The following is a 23,657-nucleotide window of genomic DNA, read 5'->3' on the forward strand; positions in this document are numbered from 1 at the left end:
GTTGGATCCCTGGGGTGAGGCAAAATTTCTGTGTGACAATAGATCTTAGATACTGGATTGGTAGTTGGTCACAATATATATATTGCAGTATTGGATAGCATCAGATAAGTTATCCAGGGGTGGCTAGTTTGTTCCTCAGGCGTCGATAAATTTCTCTTTGAGAATTGATCTTTAACATTGGATTATAAGTAGGTCACTTGTGGAAAAATCTGTTATTACTGGTTGGATATCCAGGAAAGCCTGTTAGGTGGCTGGACCACTGAGATATGACCAAAGAGATATGCTTTTGCTTTTTCTGTATTGTGATAAAAACCTAAATTGGAAAAAAAAAATTTTGTTTCATCATTGCTGATCCTTCAAACAAAAAATTAAGTATATGATTATGTATAATACTATTTTGTTTTTATATACAAGCAAACAATAAAAAAACGTTAACATTTATTACTGGAAATTTATTTCTTAAAGGAAAAGTAAATATCAGTTTATAAATTTACAGCAGTCATGTGTACTTGTACAGGTAAAGTAAAGGTCACTATTATCCAATGAAAATAGATGTAACAAAGTTGCAGTATTATAATATTACATGGATTTTTTTTAGATCAATATTCAGCAGTATAAATGATGTAAAGCTGGAAGAAACCCGAGCAGGTCCTATAGAACCCACAGATGAGGTTGGCTTCCCTGGCTCTGGAGGAGGGCTCAGATCCACTACCCCACACAGTCGAGCAAAAACATCTAGTGTACTCTCCGCTCAAAACCGAGGGGAAACCCCACCAAAAATTGATAAAAGACTCACTCAAGTTTATGTAAGTTGTTTTATAAGATCTGTATTAGTAATAAAGCGTGATATAAACAAGTACCAGTTTACCTTATTCTAATTTCATGCATATATGTTACTGCGAATGAATTATAATCTATACAGGTATGGACATATACAGTAGAACTTCTATATGTTGAACTTAGATTAGTTGATTTTCTCGATGTGCCGAATAAAATTGAAAGTCCAAATTTTTTCCCCTATATATTCTTTATTAAAAATATGTGCTGATTTATTCATTTGAGATCTTCTGAGACCCGGTGTCACATGATAATTGCACGAGATATATTAAATTTACTATATTAAAGTTATTGTAGTTACTGCCCTTCCTTTTATTACGCCTTTTGTAACTCACTGGTTAACATTGATAACTGGAGTTTTTTTCAATAAATTGAGACTGATTCTTTAGTCGAAGTCCTGATGTATCAAAGTATTTACGCAAGTCCCTTAAGTTTGACTTATCCAAGTTCTACTGTATAATCTTGTTTTTTAAGTTGAAGTACACATAAGATATTACAAATATATAATCTGTATATCATTATACTTAACATATTTTGCACAAACATATAAATTTGATACCTTACACATAATATAATAGCATTGCTTGTTGAACATACAGATTTTGCTAGAGGTTGTGGAGGTGTTAGTAATTTGCATAGTGTTAGTTGAGTACTGCTATGTCAGTACCAGATTATTTGACTGTAATTATCCATTTCAAACATCCTATCAAGCTGCTGTCGAGTATTCTTGTGGAATTTTAGTAAAGCCATTTTTATTGGGCCCACCAGAGTTAAAAATAGTAACAAAATGTGACAGTATGCAGGTATAATGTGAATCAGTTAGAAAACAAAGTAGTTCGACTATAATTAGAAAGTATTTGATGGATGAATCTTTTATGTTTTAATTTTGTTTAATGATCGTATAATGATTTCATGAATAGCGTCGTCGGGCTAGAAAACATAGCGATGAAGATGTAAGTTGTAGATAAATTCACCAAACATCTGTACGGTCCTGTACGAAAACAAATCTATCTATATCATATAACAATATCATGTACCCACCTTCTTCTTTTCCTCATTTCTCATCTTCATTAACAAGGTCAAATGTAATTATAAACAGCAATGTAATCAGATCAACTTTATCTTAAGAATGAAATTATGATTACATTTAGTCAGTAATGCATCAAAATCATATTGTTTTGCTATAGCATATTTTGAAATTTTATATTTGTGATAGTTTTATTTTGTATTTGAAAATATATTTATGATTGAACACATTGTTTCCCTAGATTAATGTACAACTATGAAATTTATTGTGTAAAAAGTATTAAAAGTTAAGCTATCCAATAACCTAAAGTTGATTCTCTTACTCAAATTATTGTGAATCTGAGGGACTGAGCGGATCCAAGGGGAGTTCAGGCAGATTTGGGGTGGGCGGAGGATTAATGGATTGATGGAATTTAGTTTATTCAGGGAAATTAACGGATCAAAGGGATTCAGAGAGTGAAATAGTCACATACTGATTAAGGGAATGATACAATTATTTTATGTTCACGATTTAAGTTATTACTCTGTATCGTGATTATATAAAGGCCTCTATGAGTGATACTCAGCAGCAGATGAGACGTATAGCAAAACCCAGGGTACGACCCCGGGGCAGACCTACTGTAGAACGTATCTTGTTTAGTTCTACGCCAGGGCCTGGCAGCAGAGTGAGTTATATGTGCCGAGTTTATGTTGGAAGCTTTTTGGGAATCATGTGATCAACATGTTCTTGTCTCATGTGACTAAACTATGTCCACCAGTTTATGTTTGAAGCGCGTGTATATTTGATTTGTACAGTCTGTTAAGTCTTATGCCATGAAATTTTTTGTTTGTTTGATATGTTAGGAACAGGGGCTCATATTTGTGATTGTCTAATAAAATGTTAATGCTTTAATTATAAAGAAAATATTTTTATCTTTTTTTGTTTGTCTTTATTGTACTAAGAATTATACTAAGAATCAATAATGAATTAGATAATTAGTTTTACTAATTTGGTATTACTTTTAGATACTAGTGTCTGCTAATAATGCTTCATAATGATATAATGGCACTGCTGCTTGGTACATATATAGGTGATAATTATTATAGTCAATTAATGTAACAAATGTGGTGATAATTATTATAGTCAATTAATGTAACAAATAATCCAACATTTACACAAATAATCTAAGAAAATTAGTTGTTACTTATGTATTTGTATTAACTCAAGCCTGGATTAGATGATCATACATTTTACTTGATAACTCCAAATGAATTTTGTAAACTGACCTGAAATGTTCAGTTTCATTAGTAGGTGATGGAAATAAATTCCCTTATACATGTAATAATTCCAAAATGACTTTGGTATTCCGTGATTGAATCGGTTTCGTGATTATAAATTGATAATAGGTGGTGAAATATCTATTTTATTGATTAGGTGATGGAAATAGATTCCCTAATTTTAGTGACCTGTGGTGAAATATTAATTTTATGGGTAGGTGATAGAAATAAATTTCATAATATTTCCTATATAAATTTGGTAATCTGTGTGAAATATCTATGTCATCGATAGGTGATATATTTTACTTTTTCATTAGAAAAGGAAAGGATCAACATCTGAGCCTGAGGTATAGCATTTCAAAATTTGTGTTCACATTTATATTTTTAGACAGAGGTCAATGAGTGCATTAAATAGTTTTTGAAAATATTTTTTTCATATGTTTGACAATTTATTTAGCAATATTTTGTTGATTTAATTTCAATTTATGGAGTGTTTTACAAAAGTTATGTTCTTTTGCACTAGTTTGATTTTGTATCATAATGATGGAAATAGATTTATAAATACATGTATTTCCAAATGAATTGGATAATCTGTAGTGAAATATTGATTTCATGAGTATATTTAGGTGATTGAATTAAATTCCCAATATTTCCAAATATCTCTTCATATATAAATATTGGAATATCAAACCAGCAGTTTTAACAATTTTTTTCTTACATTTTGCGTTCTATAGCTAACACCTTTTATGTTTCTAGTTTTAGAGATTTGGTTTAAAAATTGTCTTTTAATTGAATATTTTGAATACTTTGCCAAAATTGTTAATGAAAATTTGAGAAAACTTCATTTTCATATAACAGAAAAAGAAGGAATATGTAAGTTGTGTTCTGCTGATTCATATTTCATTTGTTTGTTGTTTTTTTTCTATGTTCTGTTATTTGAATATGTTTATGGCTATGTAAAAGACAGCTTATGATGTTGGATGACAAGATTTTATTTTTTAGCTCATTTAGGTGAGCAAGTTAGGGCCACCATGGCTCTCTTGTTTCACATCGTTAATGAACTTTGACATATGACCATTTTTTGTGTTGATTTTGTTTTTAGCTCAGTTAGGTGAGCAAGTTAGGGCCACCATGGCTCTCTTGTTTCACATCGTTAATGAACTTTGACATATGACCATTTTTTGTGTTGATTTTGTTTTTAGCTCAGTTAGGTGAGCAAGTTAGGGCCACCATGGCTCTCTTGTTTCACATTGTTAATGAACTTTGACATATGACCATTTTTTGTGTTGATTTTGTTTTTAGCTCAGTAAGGTGAGCAAGTTAGGGCCACCATGGCTCTCTTGTTTTACATTGTTAATGAACTTTGATGTATGACCATTTTTGTGTTGAATCAGCATTAGATCCAAATAAATGAAAAAATAATTGTGTTTAAAATAATTTATTTATTACTAATTTTGTTTTATTAAGTTTATTGTTCTTGGAAAGTGTATTGAAATTTTGTTTGAATTTTATAAATGATTTGTCTTTCATAGAGAAAAAAGGGATCTTCATCAGAATATACAAAGGTAAAAAAATTCACACCTGATAGCACTATGTACATTAAATTGTAAATTTGTGTTGTTTGCAAAACTGGATTGATTGACTGACTGTTATTATGTTTCAAATAGACTTTCTATAGTATTATAGTTAATAATACGCAATAAGATCATGATAAGAAATAAAATTATAATGATATGCAATTAAACCAAAATAAACAGTCAGTTTTGGTGAATTACAAGTTCAAGTATTAGGTAATAAGTTTATGATACACCCTAACTTCATGATGAGCCATAAGTTCATTACAAGTCATAAGTTAAACTAGTTCTTAACAAGGCACAATTTCATCATGATTCATAAATTCATGATAAATAAGGTCAACAGCTAGTTTATAAAGAGCAATAAAATCATGAAAGACAGAAGTTCAAGATAAGCAATAAGTTCATGATAAGTCATTTTCATTGAAATTATTGTTGTAATCATGAACTATGAATATTTACTTTTTAATTAGAAAAGGAAAGGATCAACATCTGAGCCTGAGGTATAGCATTTCAAAATTTGTGTTCACATTTATATTTTTAGACAGAAGTCAATGAGTGCATTGAATAGTTTTTGAAAATATTTTCAATTGTTTGACAATTTTTTAATGCAATATTTTGTTTATATTTATTGTTGGTTTTTTTTTTATTTATTGTTTTTTTTAGTGTTTTACAAAAAAGGATATGGTCTTTTGCACTAGTTTGATTTTGTGATGATTAAAAGTTGAAAGGTCTCAAAAACGTAGCAAGATTGTTGCATGATATTTTTGCATTCGTACACAGCATGTTTTTAGAGTAAGAATGTTATCCTAGCATGGGCCATTTATTTGTTAATCAGAAAAACAATGCGTATGTAACATGATTTTATTTAAAATGTAATTACTAGAATAGGAGTCATGTGATGTGAGAAGGTTTGATTAAGATCCATAAAAAGTGTACATGTTATTACCGGACTGGGATCCTCCATGTGACATGATTATTAAGAATGCAATAAGAAGACTCAGTTTCATGTAACTTGCAATTATTTAATAATGTGACTGGGAATCATGTGACATGATTTAAAAAATGGCAGATAAGTGCAGACACACTTTAGGTGTGGATCAAACTTCTGTCCCACGCCCTAAACCATTTAGAACCAAATATATTCCAGTTTTGAAAGATCCCACCCAAACACTATAGATTATTAGTACCATTACATATTTTATAGGTTATAGTATAATTTTATTTTTACAATCTATATCAAAAGAAATTTTAATAGTTTGATTACTAGTGTTGGGATTTATGAAAATGGAATTTATGTGGATTTAAAGGCTTTCAGTCTGTTGGAGAGATGGTCAGAAGTTTAATCCACACCCAAGCATGATGTGTCCACAAATGATATAAAAGAAATGCACATAACAATTAAAACTCATCTTCTGTGTATTAGCACAGCCAACACAGCACACATTACAACTATCATTTTAAAAGGGTGATGTACTACTGTTTTAGCACACTGTGGGCAATGTGATGGCATACCACTTGATTGTTTTTTTGTGTGCAACTTTTCTAAACCTAAAAGGTATTCATTTCAACTTTACACATGACTGTCTTCAAAAACATAATTGTAGGTCACTGATCAAGACCTGTAACTCTTGCACATGGATATTTACTGAGTTATTCCCCTTGATTAGCTCAGATTATTCTGCATTTTTGTGTTTTGATTTTTATATACCTAATTTCAGCAAAAATATAGTGTCATCCATCCAACATTTTATTGCATGTAATAAACTTTTCCAGGTGAAATGATTCGCAATTTTGATCAAACTTTTACTAAGTATTGCCTATGAAGCATTCTTATTTTGATTTCTTAAATAGTATGAAATAATTATATGAACTGCTGACAGATTTGTTTTATTCAATGTTACCAGAAAATGAAGAAACCAACAGCTGCAGATTCTGTGGTACATACTGTTACACCAATTGTTATGTTTGTTTAAGTCATTCATTTGAACAAAGTTTTACACATTTTTTTCTGAACTTTCCTTTTAAATTCATTTCATATTTATTATGGTGTATATTTTAGTATTTTACAAAATCATTATCAACACAATATGTATGAGAAAAACAGTGGCATCTACCATTCAACCTAGTGGTCATAGGTTCAATTCCTACTTGGGTCATGATTAAAGTTCCATCAATTGACATATCAGTACTGGGACATGTTGTTCCAGGAAATGGATCCAATAGTGATCGATATAAAATATTTTAATTTTACATAGTACTAGTACATTATAATTACAATGCATTTATTATTAATCATTTTTAAACAGAATGAATTTAAATATTCAATTGTTTCTGTTGTTGTTTTTTTTAATCTTTATTCATGTAAATTTGTTATCATTCACTGGAATTTGTTAAATAATTCTACCACAGAACTAAAAATGAATACATTGTATTGATATTATGACGATTTAAAAAATTTAAGCTGTAACGATTCCATGTAAACTGAACGATACTGAACAATTTTTTTTATTTCTTGTGCACAAAAATTTGTAAATTATTTTGTCAAGTTAATTTTAAATATTTTATTTTTATTGTTTAGTGATATATTTTATATATTTGACTATACAGTACTGTTTCATAATTAAGCCAATTTATTGTTTCCATAGCAAATGAATCCGTGGTCAGGTATAATAATTGAATATGCGAAAAAAAACGCAATAGTAGAAGATTCTCGTATTGTAAGACATAATTTTATAATTATTACAGTTATACAAAATGTTCTGGGTGTCTATTAAACAACATTTTATAAAAACTGTTAAATTATTGTTCAATACCATTTACATGATTACTAAAACGTATTAATAAATAATCTGTCAAAGTTCAAAAATGGCCTTCCACTGGTACCTTAAGTACTTTGATCCACTTACGTAGGTACGGCAATGTGTCTGGTAACATGTGAATGATATATGAACAGAAACAAAACATTATTAGTAAGCACATGCATACAAATACCCAAATACATTTATGTGGTCACATGATGTAAAGAAGCATTTTGATTGGTTAAATAGATATTGAATGAGATGATGTGATATACATGTACATTACATGATAAAAGATTCCGACACATAGTAGAAAAAATAAAAAAAATTCAGACATAAAATGTTGAGAAATATTTACCCAGAAAGATGTTGAAACAAATTACGTTAAATGTTGGTTATTTAGAAAAATGTTTTACAAACATGACAAGGAATTATTGAGAAGTTTATCTTTATTTTAGATGGACCAAGTCTTTGCATTTCCTTACATATTAACAATGATTTCTTGTCAGTTTATGACTTATTTAGAATGTTTAAAATTATCCCATGTTTTAGTTATTTTGTTTTGTCATATATTTTTTTCCAGCATAATGACTTTTAGAGATGTAGAAGAACAATAATATTATGTTACTTTCCTGTTAATTGTATTCATCTAGATTTACTTTTTCAAACTTTTAGATGACATCATTATGTAGTTTCATTTTATTTGCATATGTATTATGATTTACAAGTACTTTGTAATTTGCTATTAAAAAGATATAAAGAAAAAAAAAGTACTTAAACATAGAATAATCATTGGTTATGTTGTGTTTTATACAATATACAATAATCATAAGATAAATATGTAAGAAAACAACATGACATTATATTCTTGTAACTGAGGGTTTTTGACAGGATATTTGGAACACAATTCAGTTATATTCAGGGTTTTTAATTCGTATTTTATTTCTACATATCAGAATATGAACCCTAGTGCCCTCCAGCAAGGTCCGACGTACCTGCCCTCGGAGGGTATAATGGAGGAGATTGTTATAAAAGACGCTGTTTCTGTATCCAGTGCTGACGGAGAATCATTCCTTCTCAGTGAAAAGGTAAACTGTACTTGACATGTATAATATTTTATTTCCTTCTAAAATGTAGTTTGTTTTTACCATTTATTCTCACCATTCAAGTTGTGGTGTTAATATTTATATGGCTGTATAAAATTTATGACCTAAATTCAATTTAAGTCAAATAATTTAGAAATTGTTGCATAACGTAAATTCATAAAAATGACTGTTTGACTTTAGACAGTTTTTGTATATATCAGGTGACGTTAACAGACGAGGTGGAAATCTGGTTGTCAAAACTACGTGACTCCGTATGTAAGACTATACGAGAGATGAACATTGCAATCATACAAGATTGTAACAACGGTGTTCCCATAGATGAGTGGGCGGCAAAGGTAACTTCGATAGTTTTTTTTGTTTTTTTTTAAAAACACTGCATTACAAAGTCAAATGTCCAAACTCTAGAAGTAATGCCTTACCTATGCCAGCAGTATAGATTCAGGCCAGACTGCATGTCCCTACAGTATAGATTGGTTCCATTCAGCTGATTTTATATTGGCTTTCAGTTATTTGTCCATGGCCGTTAATATATGCGTGAGGTCTCCAACCATCAGGTATAAGCTAGAGTGTCATTGAATATGTTGACTGTAAATTTCTGTTACAGACAGAGCAGAAATGTAAATCCTATATTGTGAATTTAATTGTTAATTTATCAATAATAAATCATCTTTGCAACTAGTATAGAGCTAAGGCATCCTGTGCAGCCATGCTGTCAAACAAGGTCATTGACTTGTTACTGCTTTATTTTATGGCATAACTATTTGTAGTAATCTGCAGTTCCAAATGTAAGGGTTGACAAGTTTATCATATAACTTTATGATGGTTAGAGTTAATATGTTGCTATGTTTTGTCTATTTTTACAGTATCCAGCTCAGGTATGCAGATTGGGTTTGCTGTACCACTGGACAAAGGAATGTGACATGGGCATTACTGAGATTAAATTTGACAGAAAAGCTCTGCAAGGAACGTTAAAGAAATATATCGGTACTGTATCAAAGCTGCCCACTGTGCTATCTAGAGGTCAATGGAGGAATCTGGAGGACCCAATGTTACCTCTACATAAAAACAGGCTGGAATGTATGATCACCGTAAGTAGTATTAACTACCCTTACAGTCTATTTTTATTTTGATTTACATGTTACAGGACATACCTTAAATATATATATGGCATTGAATGAGTGTAATTTATTGAACTAGTTGAATAAAATCATATTATGCAAGCCTCTACACAAATATAATATGCTATATATCAAATAACAGGAGGGCAGCTTTGCAGAGGTTTTGTTTGTTTGTTTGTTTTGGGTTTAGCTTCACATCGACACAGCGTATAGGTCATATTACGACGTTCCAGCTTTACTGGTGGAGGAAGACCTCAGGTGCCCTTCCATGCATTATTTCAGGCACTTTGCAGAGGTTACACTGAGTGAGTGAGTGAGTGAGTGAGTGAGTGATCAAGTGAGTGAGTGAGTGACTTTAATATCTTTAATGCTTTTTCCTTGAGATCATTGTAACCTAACAGCTGTTAGGCTTTACTAGAGACCTAACAACTCGTGTTTTTTGTTTCTATTTATAGTCATCACAGTTTTTACGAGACGCCCTAGATCAGCTATGTCAGAGGAAACTGAGAGAGGTGTCCGACTTTGAGTGGCGTAGAAGTCTCAGATGTTATTATCAGCCAATCGGTACGTCCTATTTTATATAATGTATGCCGTTACTTCCAGTATAAAAAGCATATTTCTCTTTGATAATTAGATGACTGAGTCTTCAGGAAGACACAATCTATTTATAAGTTAAGCTGATTGGATGTTTACTTGAATCTTTTGGTAAATGGTGGCCATAGTTTAACAGTTTGAAGTTTTTTACTGTTTTACGGGGCAGAAGGGTTGGTCTTTGTTTGCTGAAATCTTAGAGCCAACTACATGCTGAAACATTCAAGCTAAAATTAAGAAAACTGATCTTGTTAAGTGTTGAAATATTGTATTTGTAGGTCTTATCATAGTAAAATCTTTGATTTTTCAGCAGAAATTATGAATTTATAGCACACAGGTCAATTGTAACCCTGGTATTCCTACCTCTGGACAATAGCTGAGAAATGTCTGCTTATTAATGCCTACTATGAGTTGAAATTACTCCTTCTATTTTGGTGTCGAACAATACTAACTGTATTGACAAAGCAGTTTGGAGAGAGACAGAAGTTAAAAACTTGGCTCTTTTCTACAGCTATCCCTCTCACTTCCCCAGAGGTGGGGGCATTTTAGTTACGATTGACCAGTGCAAAAAATGTACTATAGTGTTAAGATGTTTACTGTATCCTTCAACAGTGGCAAATGATAATTTGTCGTTTAACATTTTTTTTTAGACATATATCTTTATTATCAAACTGCATCTTATTGTACGATCTTTTTGATTTTTTTGCAATCCCAGTGGAGCAGAAGTTACCTACGTCTGGTAACAATAGTAATAGTGCCACACCAGAAATCAGTAAGGAATTCTTGCACAAAAATATACCTTCCCACAAATGTATATTTAGCTTGACGAAAAAAGCATTTATTTCTAGCTTTAGTTGTGTGTGTATTTATTTGTTCCTCACTAAATATAAACTTTGGGAAATATTGTAGGATAACTAAAATGTGTACCTATTTTATTTGTTCTAATTTGCCTTAAGTTATAGAATTTACAGTATTTTATTTAAAATATCAGAATTTTTCCCACAAAGATATTTCTTTCCCCTTTAGAACTCTTTTTCTGTTAGGTTCAGTGATTTATAAGAAGTAGCTCAAGCGCTTTGGACCCTATAGCATGACCTATGACCTTCCAGTTAGCCTTGGTTTCGTTCAAGGTTTGTGAGCTGGCTGATGAGTCACTATAATGCTAGGAGGACCTCAGTGCTGTGCTCTATTTCTTAAATACATGTACATGTAGTTGTGTTTATTAAATCCTTTACTAAAGAAACCATATTAGTGTCACAAGCAACCTTGATTTTAACCTGTTCATACAAAAATCATCAGCAGCCCTGTCCAGGAAAATATGACAACAAACCACTTCTGTTCCTTCCCTTTCAATTTCTTAATTTGTTATAATTTAATAAACACAAACTATTACTTGGGTAGATTCTGAGACATTAGTTATTATATGTTTGTAGAGAACTTGAACTGTTTAGTTCATGAAGTAAAGCCTATGTTTTTATGTATATACTTGTTGATTTTTTTTGTCTTCATTCCTGAGAATAAAGGTGTAACAGTGTATAGATTAGAAGAGTAGTATTTTAGTATAGTGTTATACACAGGGATATTTTTAATATTTCATTTTTTACTAACAGTGGTGTTTAAAGGTATACTATTTATTTAGTTATTTTACATGTTCTTCTGTTGGTTATAAACAGATGTGGATGACTTGTATTTATATTCAAACTCAACTGTCTGTGACTGCTTTAAATATTTTCACTTTGTATTCTCTGTGTATCACTTTGTATATAAAGTTTCGTGTGTGTGTATTTGCGTTTATTTATACTCGCCACCGGTTGCCCATATGGGCGAGTCCTCCAGAAGAGTATTAGTCATTTAAGATTTTTAAGGACAGTGCAATTACAGATACAGAAAGATGCCCCAATTCCAGAAGTTTCTCCTGGTTCTTTAGCATGCCAAGTGTTTAAGCACCCATACACGGGACCTCGATTTAAAGTCTCATCCGAAAGACTGATTTTAGTAATTTTAGTTGGCCAGCCCATGAATCGAACCCACAATGTCGAGATTACAAGTCTCGCGCTCTAACCGATTGAGCTATGCGGGCTGGCTAAAGTTTCTTAGAATTGCTTGGTTCTTATACTTGTATGTATGGATGTATGGAAGAGAGGGGCAAATTTGTATTTCTTTAAAGTTTTTTTTTTTAAAATAGATTGTGGCTCGAAATTTATTATATATATATTATAATTAATTATATATATATTTTATACAAATGTGGGTAAAAAGTGTTTTAATGCTGAAATTTGAGAAAAGACCTAGACCTTTAAATGTATATGAGTGTGACATGATGTATTACTGAGTTTTGAATGTGACATGATATTTATTAAGTGTGCCATGATGTATAATAGTAAGTTTGACCTAATGTATTTTTATTGTGACATAATGTACATGTACAGTATATTTACTTAGACATAATGTTTATTAGTTATAGCAAGATAAAAAATTGGTTTGGACTTAGTGTAAACATGGGTATATGGCTAGTGATATTACATAATGTATAAATGGAGTGTGACACAATATGATAATATATTTGGTAAAATAGGTGTGACATTATACATCAATCTGTGAACAAAGAGCACCAAAAGGAAAGACCAAATATGAGCCGTGTCATGACAAAACCAACATAGTGCGTTTGCGACCAGCATGGATCGATGCTGTTCGCTATCAGTTTCTCTACTTATGATAGATAGGTAAGCCAACAGCATGGATCCTGATCAGACTGCGCGGATGTGCAGGCTGGTCTGGATCTATGCTAGTCGCAAACCCATTATGTTGGTTTTGTCGTGACACGGCTCATAATTGACCTTTAAAACAAGTGGTCTTCAAATGGAGGTTTGTATGTTCTTTTTAATAAATGAGAGGTTGTTAAAGAATGGCCTTTATTAACAGGGTGACCTTTATTCAGAGGTAGTCTTTAACACTGGTTTATCTGTATATATCAAATGTAACATAATGTTTATAGAAATGTGACATGACATATGATGTTTACAGGTGAGGAGAGATATGAACCTCTGATCTGGATATTGGACACCTCCTATCAGAATGGTAATGAATTTTATGGTATGAACACTGGAGTAGCCCTGACTCCAGTGACAGAGAGATGTTTCTTGACCATGTCTCAGGCATTACAGAGGTACCAGGGTAGTGCAGTTACAGGACCTGTTGGTGCCGGTAAAACAGAAACTGTCAAGGTATGTGTTCAAATTATATATTTCATTGTATTACATTCATATTTCCTTAATTATAATAAACTGTAAGAGAATAAAAGATCTAAAAATAGCAAAGAATACGTGCTTGCAGAAAGATGGCCCAGTGGTTAAAATGTCTGCCTTTCAAACAAAGGATAGTCGGTTCAATAGTGGCATTAATCTAGCTGCCACAGCAATCAAGCTAAATAAAGTATGCGTCTACTAATTGTTTTATAGACTGAAATCAACATACTTTTTACTACCACGTTGCAAGATGACTAACGATGAGTACACTTGATTGTCATTTTAATGTAATGTTGAACAATTTCAGGGATTGGCAAACATTCTAGGTCAGTTTTTAGGAGTGTTCCAGTGTTCTGAACAAACTGACCCTACAAGTCTGGCCAAGATCATCCAGGGCACAGCTATGGTGTGTATTTTATAAACAACCAAAAAGATGTAGACAAGTATTTGTAAATATCAAATAAATAGTTACAAAATTTTAACCAATCTTTATGAAACTTAGTTATGAAGATTTTCATAATGAAAACTAGGTCAACCTTATACAGGTTTTGCTCTGTAAGGCTATGCTTAGCAATCCAGAGCAAACATGGTCCTATTGTTAATACATTTTGTAGTTTGTGAATAATAATTTCAGATTTTATATGATCTCTTATTTTGTAGAATCAAAAGTGACTGTTTAATTGTTCTAAAAGTTTTCGTTTTTAATTATAAGAAAGTTGTGAAATATGATTATTTTTGTTACTATAGGATGGTTGTTGGTGTTGTTTTGATGAGGCTCAGGCTTTAGGCAACATTGCTATGGCTGTTATGTTCGAACATTTAGAGGCGGTCACCTTCGCACTTAAGGCTAGACATACTTTCGCCACACTAACTGATGGTCAAGAGGTAAGCACCTTTTAGATTGAAATAAGTAAAATGAAATGATGAACCTTTATTTTTTTGGCATTAAAGCTGCATGCCTACAGATGAGCCAAAACATTTCAAGAAAATAAAACTAGAGCAAAATGTACTAATATTTCCAGAAAAGTAAAAAGATACAAGTAATTACAAGTCCTATTGGAAAGACATGTTCTTAATTTTAATTTGAAGTAGCAATGTGTTTAACTAGGGAATGTTAGATTTGTTGTCAGTGTCACCAGTGGACTGCTGCACTTGTTCTAATACTCAATAACAGAATGTTTATTATGAGTAATATTATTCTATTTCAGATTGCAGTGAAGAGAACTACCTCAGTACACATGACTATTAACTTGTCAGATACACAACCTATCTCCACCAAACTTGGCAACGATATACGTCTCCTGTTCCGTCCTGTATCAGTCATCAAACCAGACATGGGTATGATCATGCGAGCCAAGTCTGCAGCACTCGGCTTCAAGGCACCGGTAGTCCTTGGTTCAAGACTCAAAGTCTTAGCTGAACTTGCCAAAGATCAACTGTAAGTTAATAAATGTCAACATTGATTTATACTCAAAAACTGTCATTTCTATCCCCCCAAAAAATAGTGATATACTTACATTAAGATGTTAAAAAAAAACTACCCCGATTTTCAGAAGAGTTTGCTTTCAAATGACTTCTGCCTGTTGTAGAATAAATCAAATAAAATTTTAATAGTATTTGTTAGATTAAGCAATTTTTTATATAATATTAAAGCCATATTGGGCTGTTTTTAATTGGTAGAATATTTGTCTGTAGCTTGCCAAAATCATATCAAAGCCCATTAGTCAAAAGAAGGATGTTGATGAATTTTATCTAAAGCAAGAAGGTTGTGTATGCACAAAATCATCACTTGACTTACTGATAATAGCAGCCTTGAGAAGTCTTCATTTTGTTTTGAAATCAGCATGATTGTACCAACTTCAAATTTTTATTTTGATATCCCCAATATTGATAATGGACAGTTCTAAAAATGGAAATCGGACAAGTTCATTCCAATTCAGCAGGTTAATTTCTATATATTATATGTTTTACAGACCCGCTGAGGTACAACATCATTTCAGTGTGGAGGCCCTGGTTGGGGTTCTGAAAAAGGCAATGTTAAAACGTAAATACATACGAGATGAGAAAACTCAGGATAAGTTGGATCTTAGAGGGAAAGAAGAAACATCCAGATCAAATAGCCAGGCCTCAGATAGCAGACCTGTCTTACCACAACAAAGCTCAACTGGTACAGTTATTTTACAAATCTCTTTTTGAAATGATGTGCGAAGTCTTGAGTTGTTATGCTATCACAAATAACTGGCCAATAATTCCAAAGAATAGATAGTGGGATGGCCAAATGTATAATGCATCAGATCTAGTAAACTCAGGGTTGCGGGTCCTGTGGATTCAAAACCTGTCAGGGGCAAGCTGTTGTGTCCTTTAGCAAGAAGCTTCATACTCATTGCACAGTAATAGATTCAAGAGTGTGTTTATAAGCTTATAGGGTACTTCATAATCAAACTAAATTAATTCTGTATCAACTTAGTCTGAAAATCTGAATTGAATATGCCAAGATGTTTTGCATAACAAAAATCAATAGGAACAATTATTTTACCTTTTTGTATGTGTGCATTTGAGGGTAGGTTCAGAATTGGTCTTAAAACAACAGAGCTAAATTTGATATACTTGTCTGTATATGCTGCTAATACAAAAGTCAAAGAGTTATTTTATATTGATTCATTAAGAGTGATATTAAGATAAGATATAAAAGAGTTGTACTCAGACCTAAATATAATAAAGTATCAAAGTACATGTATACACAGGATTTCACTTGATACTGTAATGTAATGAGAGATGTTTATTTTTTTTCTAGAACCCAGATCTCGTGTTTCACTGTGTATGTTGTTGATTATTCAGTTAAAGAAAGTTCACTTTTCTATATCCTTATTTATTGTTTTTATCATTGCCTGACATTGCTGTTCTGATTGTTGTTTTTTGTTCCTTTTTATTATACCCCCAAAAACGAAGTTTGGGGGGGTATATAGGAGTCACCCGGTGGTTGATCGGTCGGTCGGTCCAGACGTCCGTTGCATTTTCCTTGTCCGGAGCATTACTTGAAGACTAATGGTTGGAATTCAATATAACTACATACAATGGTCAAGCACATTGAGAGGAAGTGCAGTGCACAAGAACCATAACTCTATCTTGACTAATTACAGAGTTATTGCCCTTTGTTACTTTTCCTTGTCCGGGGCATAACTTGAAAACTACTGGTTGGAATTCAAAACAACTTCATACAATTGTCAAACACATTAAGGGGAAGTGCAGTGCACAAGAACCATAACTCTATCTAAAGTAATTACAGAGTTATTGCCCTTTGTTACTTTTCAATTGCTTTTTTTCTTGTCCGGACCATAACTTGAAGACTAATAGTTTGAATTCAATATAACTACATACAGTGGTCAAGCACATTGAGAGGAAGTGCAGTGCACAAGAACCATAACTCTATCTTGACTAATTACAGAGTTATTGCCCTTTGTTACTTTTCCTTGTCCAGGGCATAACTTGAAAACTACTGTTTGGAATTCAAAACAACTTCATACAATTGTCAAACACAATAAGGGGAAGTGCAGTGCACAAAAACCATAATTCTATCCAAAGTAATTACAGAGTTATTGCCCTTTGTTACTTTTCCATTGATTTTTTTGTCCGGACCATAACTTGAAGACTAATGGTTGGAATTCAATATAACTACATACAATGGTCAAGCACATTGAGAGGAAGTGCAGTGCATAAGAACCATAACTCTATCTTGACTAATTACAGAGTTATTGCCCTTTGTTACTTTTCCTTGTCCGGGGCATAACTTGAAAACTACTGGTTGGAATTCAAAACAACTTCATACAATTGTCAAACACAATAAGGGGAAGTGCAGTGCACAAGAACCATAACTCTATCTAAAGTAATTACAGAGTTATTGCCCTTTGTTACTTTTCCATTGCCTTTTTTGTCCGGACCATAACTTGAAGACTAATGGTTGGAATTCAATATAACTTCATACAATGGTCAAGCACATTGAGAGAAAGTGCAGTGCACAAGAACCATAACTACATCTTGACTAATAACAGAGTTATTGCCCTTTGTTACTTTTCCTTGTCCAGAGCATAACTTGAAAACTACTGTTTGGAATTCAATACAACTTCATACAGTTGTCAAGGACATTAAAAGGAAGCGCAGTGCACAAGAGCCATAACTCCATTTTGACAAAATACAGAGTTACTGCCCTTTGATACTTTTCCTTGTCAGGAGCATAACTTAAAACGTACTGGTTGGAATTCAAAACAACTTCATACAATGGCAACGCACAATAAGAGGAAGTGCAGTGCACAAGAACGATAATTCTATCTTCAGTATTTATAGAGTTATTGCCCTTTGTTCCTTTTCTTTGTATTTCTGGACTCATTACAGAGTAATTCAATTAAACTTCATCAATGGCCAACCACATTGAAAGGAAATGCAACATATAAGAACCACAACTATCTTTAATTGCCCACAACCATAACTCTATATTTCAATTCTTTTACAAGGTATTCTGTTACTAGTAACATCCTCATTTCCTAAGCAGTCTTGTGGGGGTATTAATCACATTTAGTGATAGTTCTAGTTTGTTTTAAAGTGAAATGTTTTATTTCATGAAATATTTTTTAGAATACATTTACATTTATGCCCACTTTTGTTTTCAACAACTAATTTCAAATCATCCAAATTTTTTATCTTAAGAAATATAGAGAGAAAAAATAGGTTTGCTGTTTCGTATAAACTTTTTTTTAAAAAAAACTTGTTTGATTGCACTGTCAAAACAGATTGGTCAGTGTCTTTCAATTGCTTAACTTATTTTTTTTTAAAGTATACATGTATTCATACATGCCATAACGTCTCAGTCGTAAGGGTGACTGTCTGGGTAAAAATAAAAATCTGAGATAAACTCCCCCTTGCATTGGCAAATAATACATTTTTATCCAATCTTGTTGTCAAGTTATATTACATTATAAGGTACAGAATGCATTTGAAAATAACATAGATTTGTCTATACATTTCCACCCTTTCCATGCTGAAAGTAATTAGCCTTTGCCACCAGCTATTACTTAGTCTGTACACCTGTGTAGTCTTTACCAAGCTTTACACTGTTGGCTGTTGAAATTTAAATTTTCATCTTGATAACCCCAAAATTGATCATGAACTGTTCTATAAATAAAAGCAGTGCAATTCCATGTCAGAAATTCAGGTAAATAGTTATACACAAGTTGATTTTTACAGCTGATTGTTATTCATTTTGTGTTACAGTTACTCAGGGCAATGTTAAGATGGCAGCTGGTGCCCATAGAAAGACTGGTACCCCAAATCCTATGACAGCAGCAGGAAAAGTTGAGCATGCCCTTGTTGCCCAAACCATTGAAGAAATCATGGCTCCAAGACTCACAGGGGAGGTAATCTTATAATAACAGTTAATGTTTTGAAAGTTATTAGTTTATAAGCTTGTATTTCAACTGTAGAAAAGGTTCATTTAATTATAATCATAAATTTCTATTTAATTTAAGTCTTTGAAATAGTCTTTTAAGAATACAGAGAAATCTGGAAATATTTTACTGTCATGCTCTGGGTTATTGAAAATTTATTGTTGTTTTTCTTAGACGATGCAGATATTCAAGAACATAGTGAAGGATACTTTTGCAGCACTACCAGATTCTCCTCCAGTTATTGGTACAATTTCTGCTCGTACACGAGGGTTTGACATAGATCAAGCTCTAGAAAATAAGGCCAAGGAGCGTGGTCTGATCCCACATAAACCCTGGCTCTCCAAGTGCAATCAACTATATAACCTCTCTAGTATACATCATGGTAAGACATTTCCTGCATATTTCAATAAGGGGAGCAGTCGCCTTGTGGATGCAATGTTTGGCTTCTTGTGTAGGATTCTTGTGTTTGAGCTTCATATGGCCCACCAAGGGGAAGGTTACTTGAAAGTGAATACACATGTTTTAGAATTGCAAACTTTGTAGCCCAATCAAGATTAAATAGATATGATTAACTAACCATACATTATACTAACTACATTACTGACACTAGAAATATGAAAAAATACATTTAATCTTTCAGTGATTTCCTCTGTGTTTGCCAGTCTTTACTTCTCTACTTCTGAGCACGTTTTGGTAAATCAAATGATTTCCCACTTGAGGAAAGCTATTGATTGTAAATTATTTGGTTGAGGGACAGGGTAGATAAAAAAAAAGAGTGTGATATTTATGACTATAGGATTTCTAGGATAGCTTTAATCACTGTTGTAAAAAAATATTTCAGGCTTGATAGTGGCGGGTCCGCCAGGTGCTGGTAAAAGTACATGTATTCAAACCTTGATCGATGCTTTGTCTTCGGCCCCTAAAGCCAACTTGTCCCGAGTTTCGTCGGGCAGCAAGGGATCATCATCGTCAGAGAAGATGCACAAACTGATTCGTATAAACCCTCTCGTGGTGGACGAGTCTGACCTCATGTTTGGCTACCTCACCCCCAGTAATGACTGGGTCGATGGTATCTTCACAAATGCATGCAAGAAAGCTAACAGGGTGAGATATTACTGCTAAAATTTCAATATATTGATCTGCTTACATTTATGAGATATATCTTTTATGGTTTGGAAATGATTTGAGATTTAATTTCCAATTTGATGAGGACAAAATTGTAAATGATTTTTATTTTTATGATATATTAATCTTTATATATCTTTACAAATTGAGTATATTCTATCTGTTTCTTTGAAGTTTTTTTTGTAATAACAATAGAAGATTGCTGATTTTAATGTTTATTTTTTGGTTTATTTATTTTTGTTGTTTTTATTTTAGAATTTGAGTAAAACTTGGTTATGTCTGGATGGTCCATTAAATACAGGATGGGCAGATAATTTCAACAGTGTCCTCAACTCTGATAAGGTAAGCACTTTTATTAACCTAAAATTATATACTGATTGGGTCATAATTGTGTACATAAGTAATGATATAACAGTTACAGTCTTTCAGTTTTGGCCAATATTTTAAAGTTAGTGGTTTTTACCAATAAACTTATTGTTACTTCATTGCTTTTATGTTGTCAAAACATTATTCTATAATATTGTTACAGGTGCTACATTTGAGAAATGGTGACAAATTATTCCTGTCAGATAACATCAACATTATCTTTGAGACTGCCCGACTTCCAGAGGCTTCTCCTGCAACTGTTGCCAGATGTGTAAGTGACCATCTTAACTTGCTTGAACTGAAAAACAAATAGCCTTTTGCCATCAGAGCCAGGCCGGCCTGCATATCCGTGCTGTTTGACCAGACTCTATACTGTTGATAGCTCAACTTTAAAAACTGTTATCAGGATATAATCAGACTTTCTACAGATTACAGGCAGCTCCATACAGCTGTATTCCCTCTCAAAGTATTTTGCCAATAATGCAGACCTATGCTTGATTATTGCTTCCAGTTCCAGTTCCAGTTCTTGGCAATCTGCATATTTGTAAAATGCAACCAGATTATAAGTATATACATATACTGTAGGCTGCCCTTTTAGATATGCTTTCAAATTACAATGGAATGTTCAATAGTCCAGGTTTTCTTGGATAATTTTCCATAATACATGTTTCTGCTTGATTAGACTAAAATATCTCTTAATTTCATATTCATATTTGTTTTGTTACATAAAATTGAGAATTTCTGTTGTTTTTTTGTCAGTTTTATGTGAGTGAATATTGTTTTGTTGTTTTTTTTTGTTTTTCGTCATTATAGATGTACATTAAGCTAGATTAGATTTCAAATTTACAATTCATGTTCTTATTTATTTTTTCAATAATTTAAATTATTACAGAAGTTAGGTTCATCAGTATTTCGTATATTTATATAGGGTATAAGGTTCATCTGTATTTCGTATATTTATATAGGGTATATTGTACATTGACAAAGATGTGGTAGGATGGAAGCCTATAGCTAAGTCGTGGCTGGACAGCCGCACACCACAAGAGATCCATGTAAGTTTTAATATAGTCTATATTTTATTATATTGATCCAGTGACACAAGATTTAACATTGATTGTTCTTTAGAATATAAAAAATTATTAATATCACTTTGTTTAAATTTTCACTGTTGTTTATTTTAGTCTTGCATTTTTTGTTTGAACTCATAGAAATCTTTTGAGATATGAAAATGGCTTGAAATTATTTGTGTAGTTAAAAGAAAATTCTTAAAAAAAATTATCATGGAAAACGGTTATTTTTTTAAAGAATTCTTATTGATATCTTTAAAAAAAATTTTATAATGAAAGTAGAAAATTAACTAAATTAATCATTTGGCATGTGTTGATATATTTTGAGTTAAACAATAACAAACAATAAATTTATTTTTTAGTGTGATTTTTTAAGGGCAGTTGTCTTTTATATTGGCAGCTTTATGAGTTTAGGTCAATAAGTGTATTGATTTTGAATAAAAAAATGAACATTGAGACTTATTTTGACCTCCCATAGCTGTCAGTTTGACCTAAGGTCAAATTAGTGAAGTTTGCAACAATTTGCCATATCTTTGTCATTCATTTATGGATTTGATGTATACTTGAGCAAAAGAACACTTACAACAAAGCTGACATGTAAAGTAATTCAAATATGACCTTGACCTTTATGACCTTGACTGTCAAGGTCAAATATTGAATTGAATTTAGATTGTCATAATTTTATTATTTATTCACGAATTTGATTTATACTTAAAAAATAGAACCCTTATAAAACTGGCAAGTTGATTCTGATATCACCTTGACCTTAAATTGACCTTACCTGTCAAGGTCAAATTATTGAAATTTGCTAAAATTGTCATAACTTATTTATTTATTTACGGATTTGATTTATATTTGGACTACAAAACAACCTGTTGAATTCTTCTGATATGACCTTGACTATTTTATTGACCTTTACTTCTAAGTTCAAACATATTGAACAAAACTGACAATGATCATTAATTTAAATGTGATCTTGACCTTTGAATGACCTTGATCATCAAGGTCAAATATGAAATTTGAATTATAACTTGTTGAAGACAGTTTTGTTTTCTAGGAGTATTCTTTATTGCTATATTCTCTCTTCAATGTGTTTGAACTAAGGAGTAAGAAAAAATTAAGTGTGGTCCCCGCCTGATGGTGGCTCTTGTTATGAATTTTTATGGCAATACATATAGGAACATGATTTTTTTTATCATCTTTTGTACAGGAGAAGGATGAGGCCAAGGTGCTTTTTTTCTTTTGCCTTTTTATCATTTATTTTTTAAGTTCTCCTTTATGTATGTATGATCACTTTTTTTGCATCTCTAATTTTACATAGAACCTATTTTTTTTTTTAAAGAAAAACAAAATGGCACTTATTATCAAACACAACATGTGATGGTTGTGCACATTTCCATTTGCAGTGAATAAATTGTGCACTCCATTTCCCTCATGACTATGTTTCCCTGGTAACGAATGTAAATTGTACTCACACAATTTTGTTTCTGTTTTTAGTCAAATGAATTTTCCTTGTCACTACAATATAAATGCATGTTTACATATTAGTTTATATTTTCTTAGATTTACACCTTTGTCTGTTTCAAAAGATTTTCGTTATTTTTGTTATTTTTATTATTATGTTAGCTAGAATCATATACAACCAAGAAATGTTTATTATAATTTCATTTTACATTTAACAGTGTTTATTTTACTGTTGCTGAAATACTTTTTATATATTTGTATTAGCCAGATTTTATAGAAAACTTGCAAAAGAATCCAGATTTTACGGAAAATTTGAGAAAAAACCTAGGATTTATAGAAAACTAAAAATAAATTACTGTTATCAAAAAGTTATAACACATTTAAAAGGTATCTTATCCCAAACCATGCATAGGTCACACTTTTTTCTGAAAATCAAAGAACAGACTGACCTTATAAACTGCCAACAAAGTTTAGAACAAAAGTTTAGAATGATGCACCGCTCACACTTTTTAAATGCCTTCTCTTTGAACACCTTTTGAAATATATTTATACAGAATAATTATACTAATAAAATAATAAATCTGTTCACCCAACTATGTACATACATATGATTGTATTGTGGCCCAGAAACCATGCCCTTAT

The 23,657-nt window shown here is 31.9% G+C and overlaps 1 protein-coding gene across 1 annotated transcript in view; it reads left to right on the forward strand.

Moving 5' to 3' along the window:
- The window catches only part of LOC132726216 (dynein axonemal heavy chain 5-like), a 127,640-nt gene that overhangs the window by 43,339 nt on the left and 60,644 nt on the right, over nucleotides 1-23,657 (forward strand). Inside the window, exons 38-60 of the mRNA XM_060711495.1 lie at nucleotides 599-806; nucleotides 4,653-4,685; nucleotides 5,168-5,197; nucleotides 6,602-6,634; nucleotides 7,343-7,414; nucleotides 8,452-8,583; nucleotides 8,802-8,936; nucleotides 9,465-9,689; nucleotides 10,175-10,283; nucleotides 11,026-11,082; nucleotides 13,335-13,534; nucleotides 13,863-13,961; nucleotides 14,303-14,440; nucleotides 14,764-14,993; nucleotides 15,529-15,722; nucleotides 16,350-16,373; nucleotides 18,821-18,963; nucleotides 19,168-19,375; nucleotides 19,835-20,097; nucleotides 20,374-20,460; nucleotides 20,648-20,755; nucleotides 21,450-21,536; nucleotides 22,762-22,779. Of these exons, the coding sequence (XP_060567478.1) occupies nucleotides 599-806; nucleotides 4,653-4,685; nucleotides 5,168-5,197; nucleotides 6,602-6,634; nucleotides 7,343-7,414; nucleotides 8,452-8,583; nucleotides 8,802-8,936; nucleotides 9,465-9,689; nucleotides 10,175-10,283; nucleotides 11,026-11,082; nucleotides 13,335-13,534; nucleotides 13,863-13,961; nucleotides 14,303-14,440; nucleotides 14,764-14,993; nucleotides 15,529-15,722; nucleotides 16,350-16,373; nucleotides 18,821-18,963; nucleotides 19,168-19,375; nucleotides 19,835-20,097; nucleotides 20,374-20,460; nucleotides 20,648-20,755; nucleotides 21,450-21,536; nucleotides 22,762-22,779 (2,833 nt within the window). The remainder of the gene's footprint in view (nucleotides 1-598; nucleotides 807-4,652; nucleotides 4,686-5,167; nucleotides 5,198-6,601; nucleotides 6,635-7,342; nucleotides 7,415-8,451; nucleotides 8,584-8,801; nucleotides 8,937-9,464; nucleotides 9,690-10,174; nucleotides 10,284-11,025; nucleotides 11,083-13,334; nucleotides 13,535-13,862; nucleotides 13,962-14,302; nucleotides 14,441-14,763; nucleotides 14,994-15,528; nucleotides 15,723-16,349; nucleotides 16,374-18,820; nucleotides 18,964-19,167; nucleotides 19,376-19,834; nucleotides 20,098-20,373; nucleotides 20,461-20,647; nucleotides 20,756-21,449; nucleotides 21,537-22,761; nucleotides 22,780-23,657) is intronic.

This window comes from Ruditapes philippinarum, unplaced genomic scaffold (assembly GCF_026571515.1).
Source record: "Ruditapes philippinarum isolate M1 unplaced genomic scaffold, ASM2657151v2 ctg1127_1_1_1_1, whole genome shotgun sequence".
NCBI classification, from domain to species: Eukaryota; Metazoa; Mollusca; class Bivalvia; order Venerida; family Veneridae; genus Ruditapes; species Ruditapes philippinarum.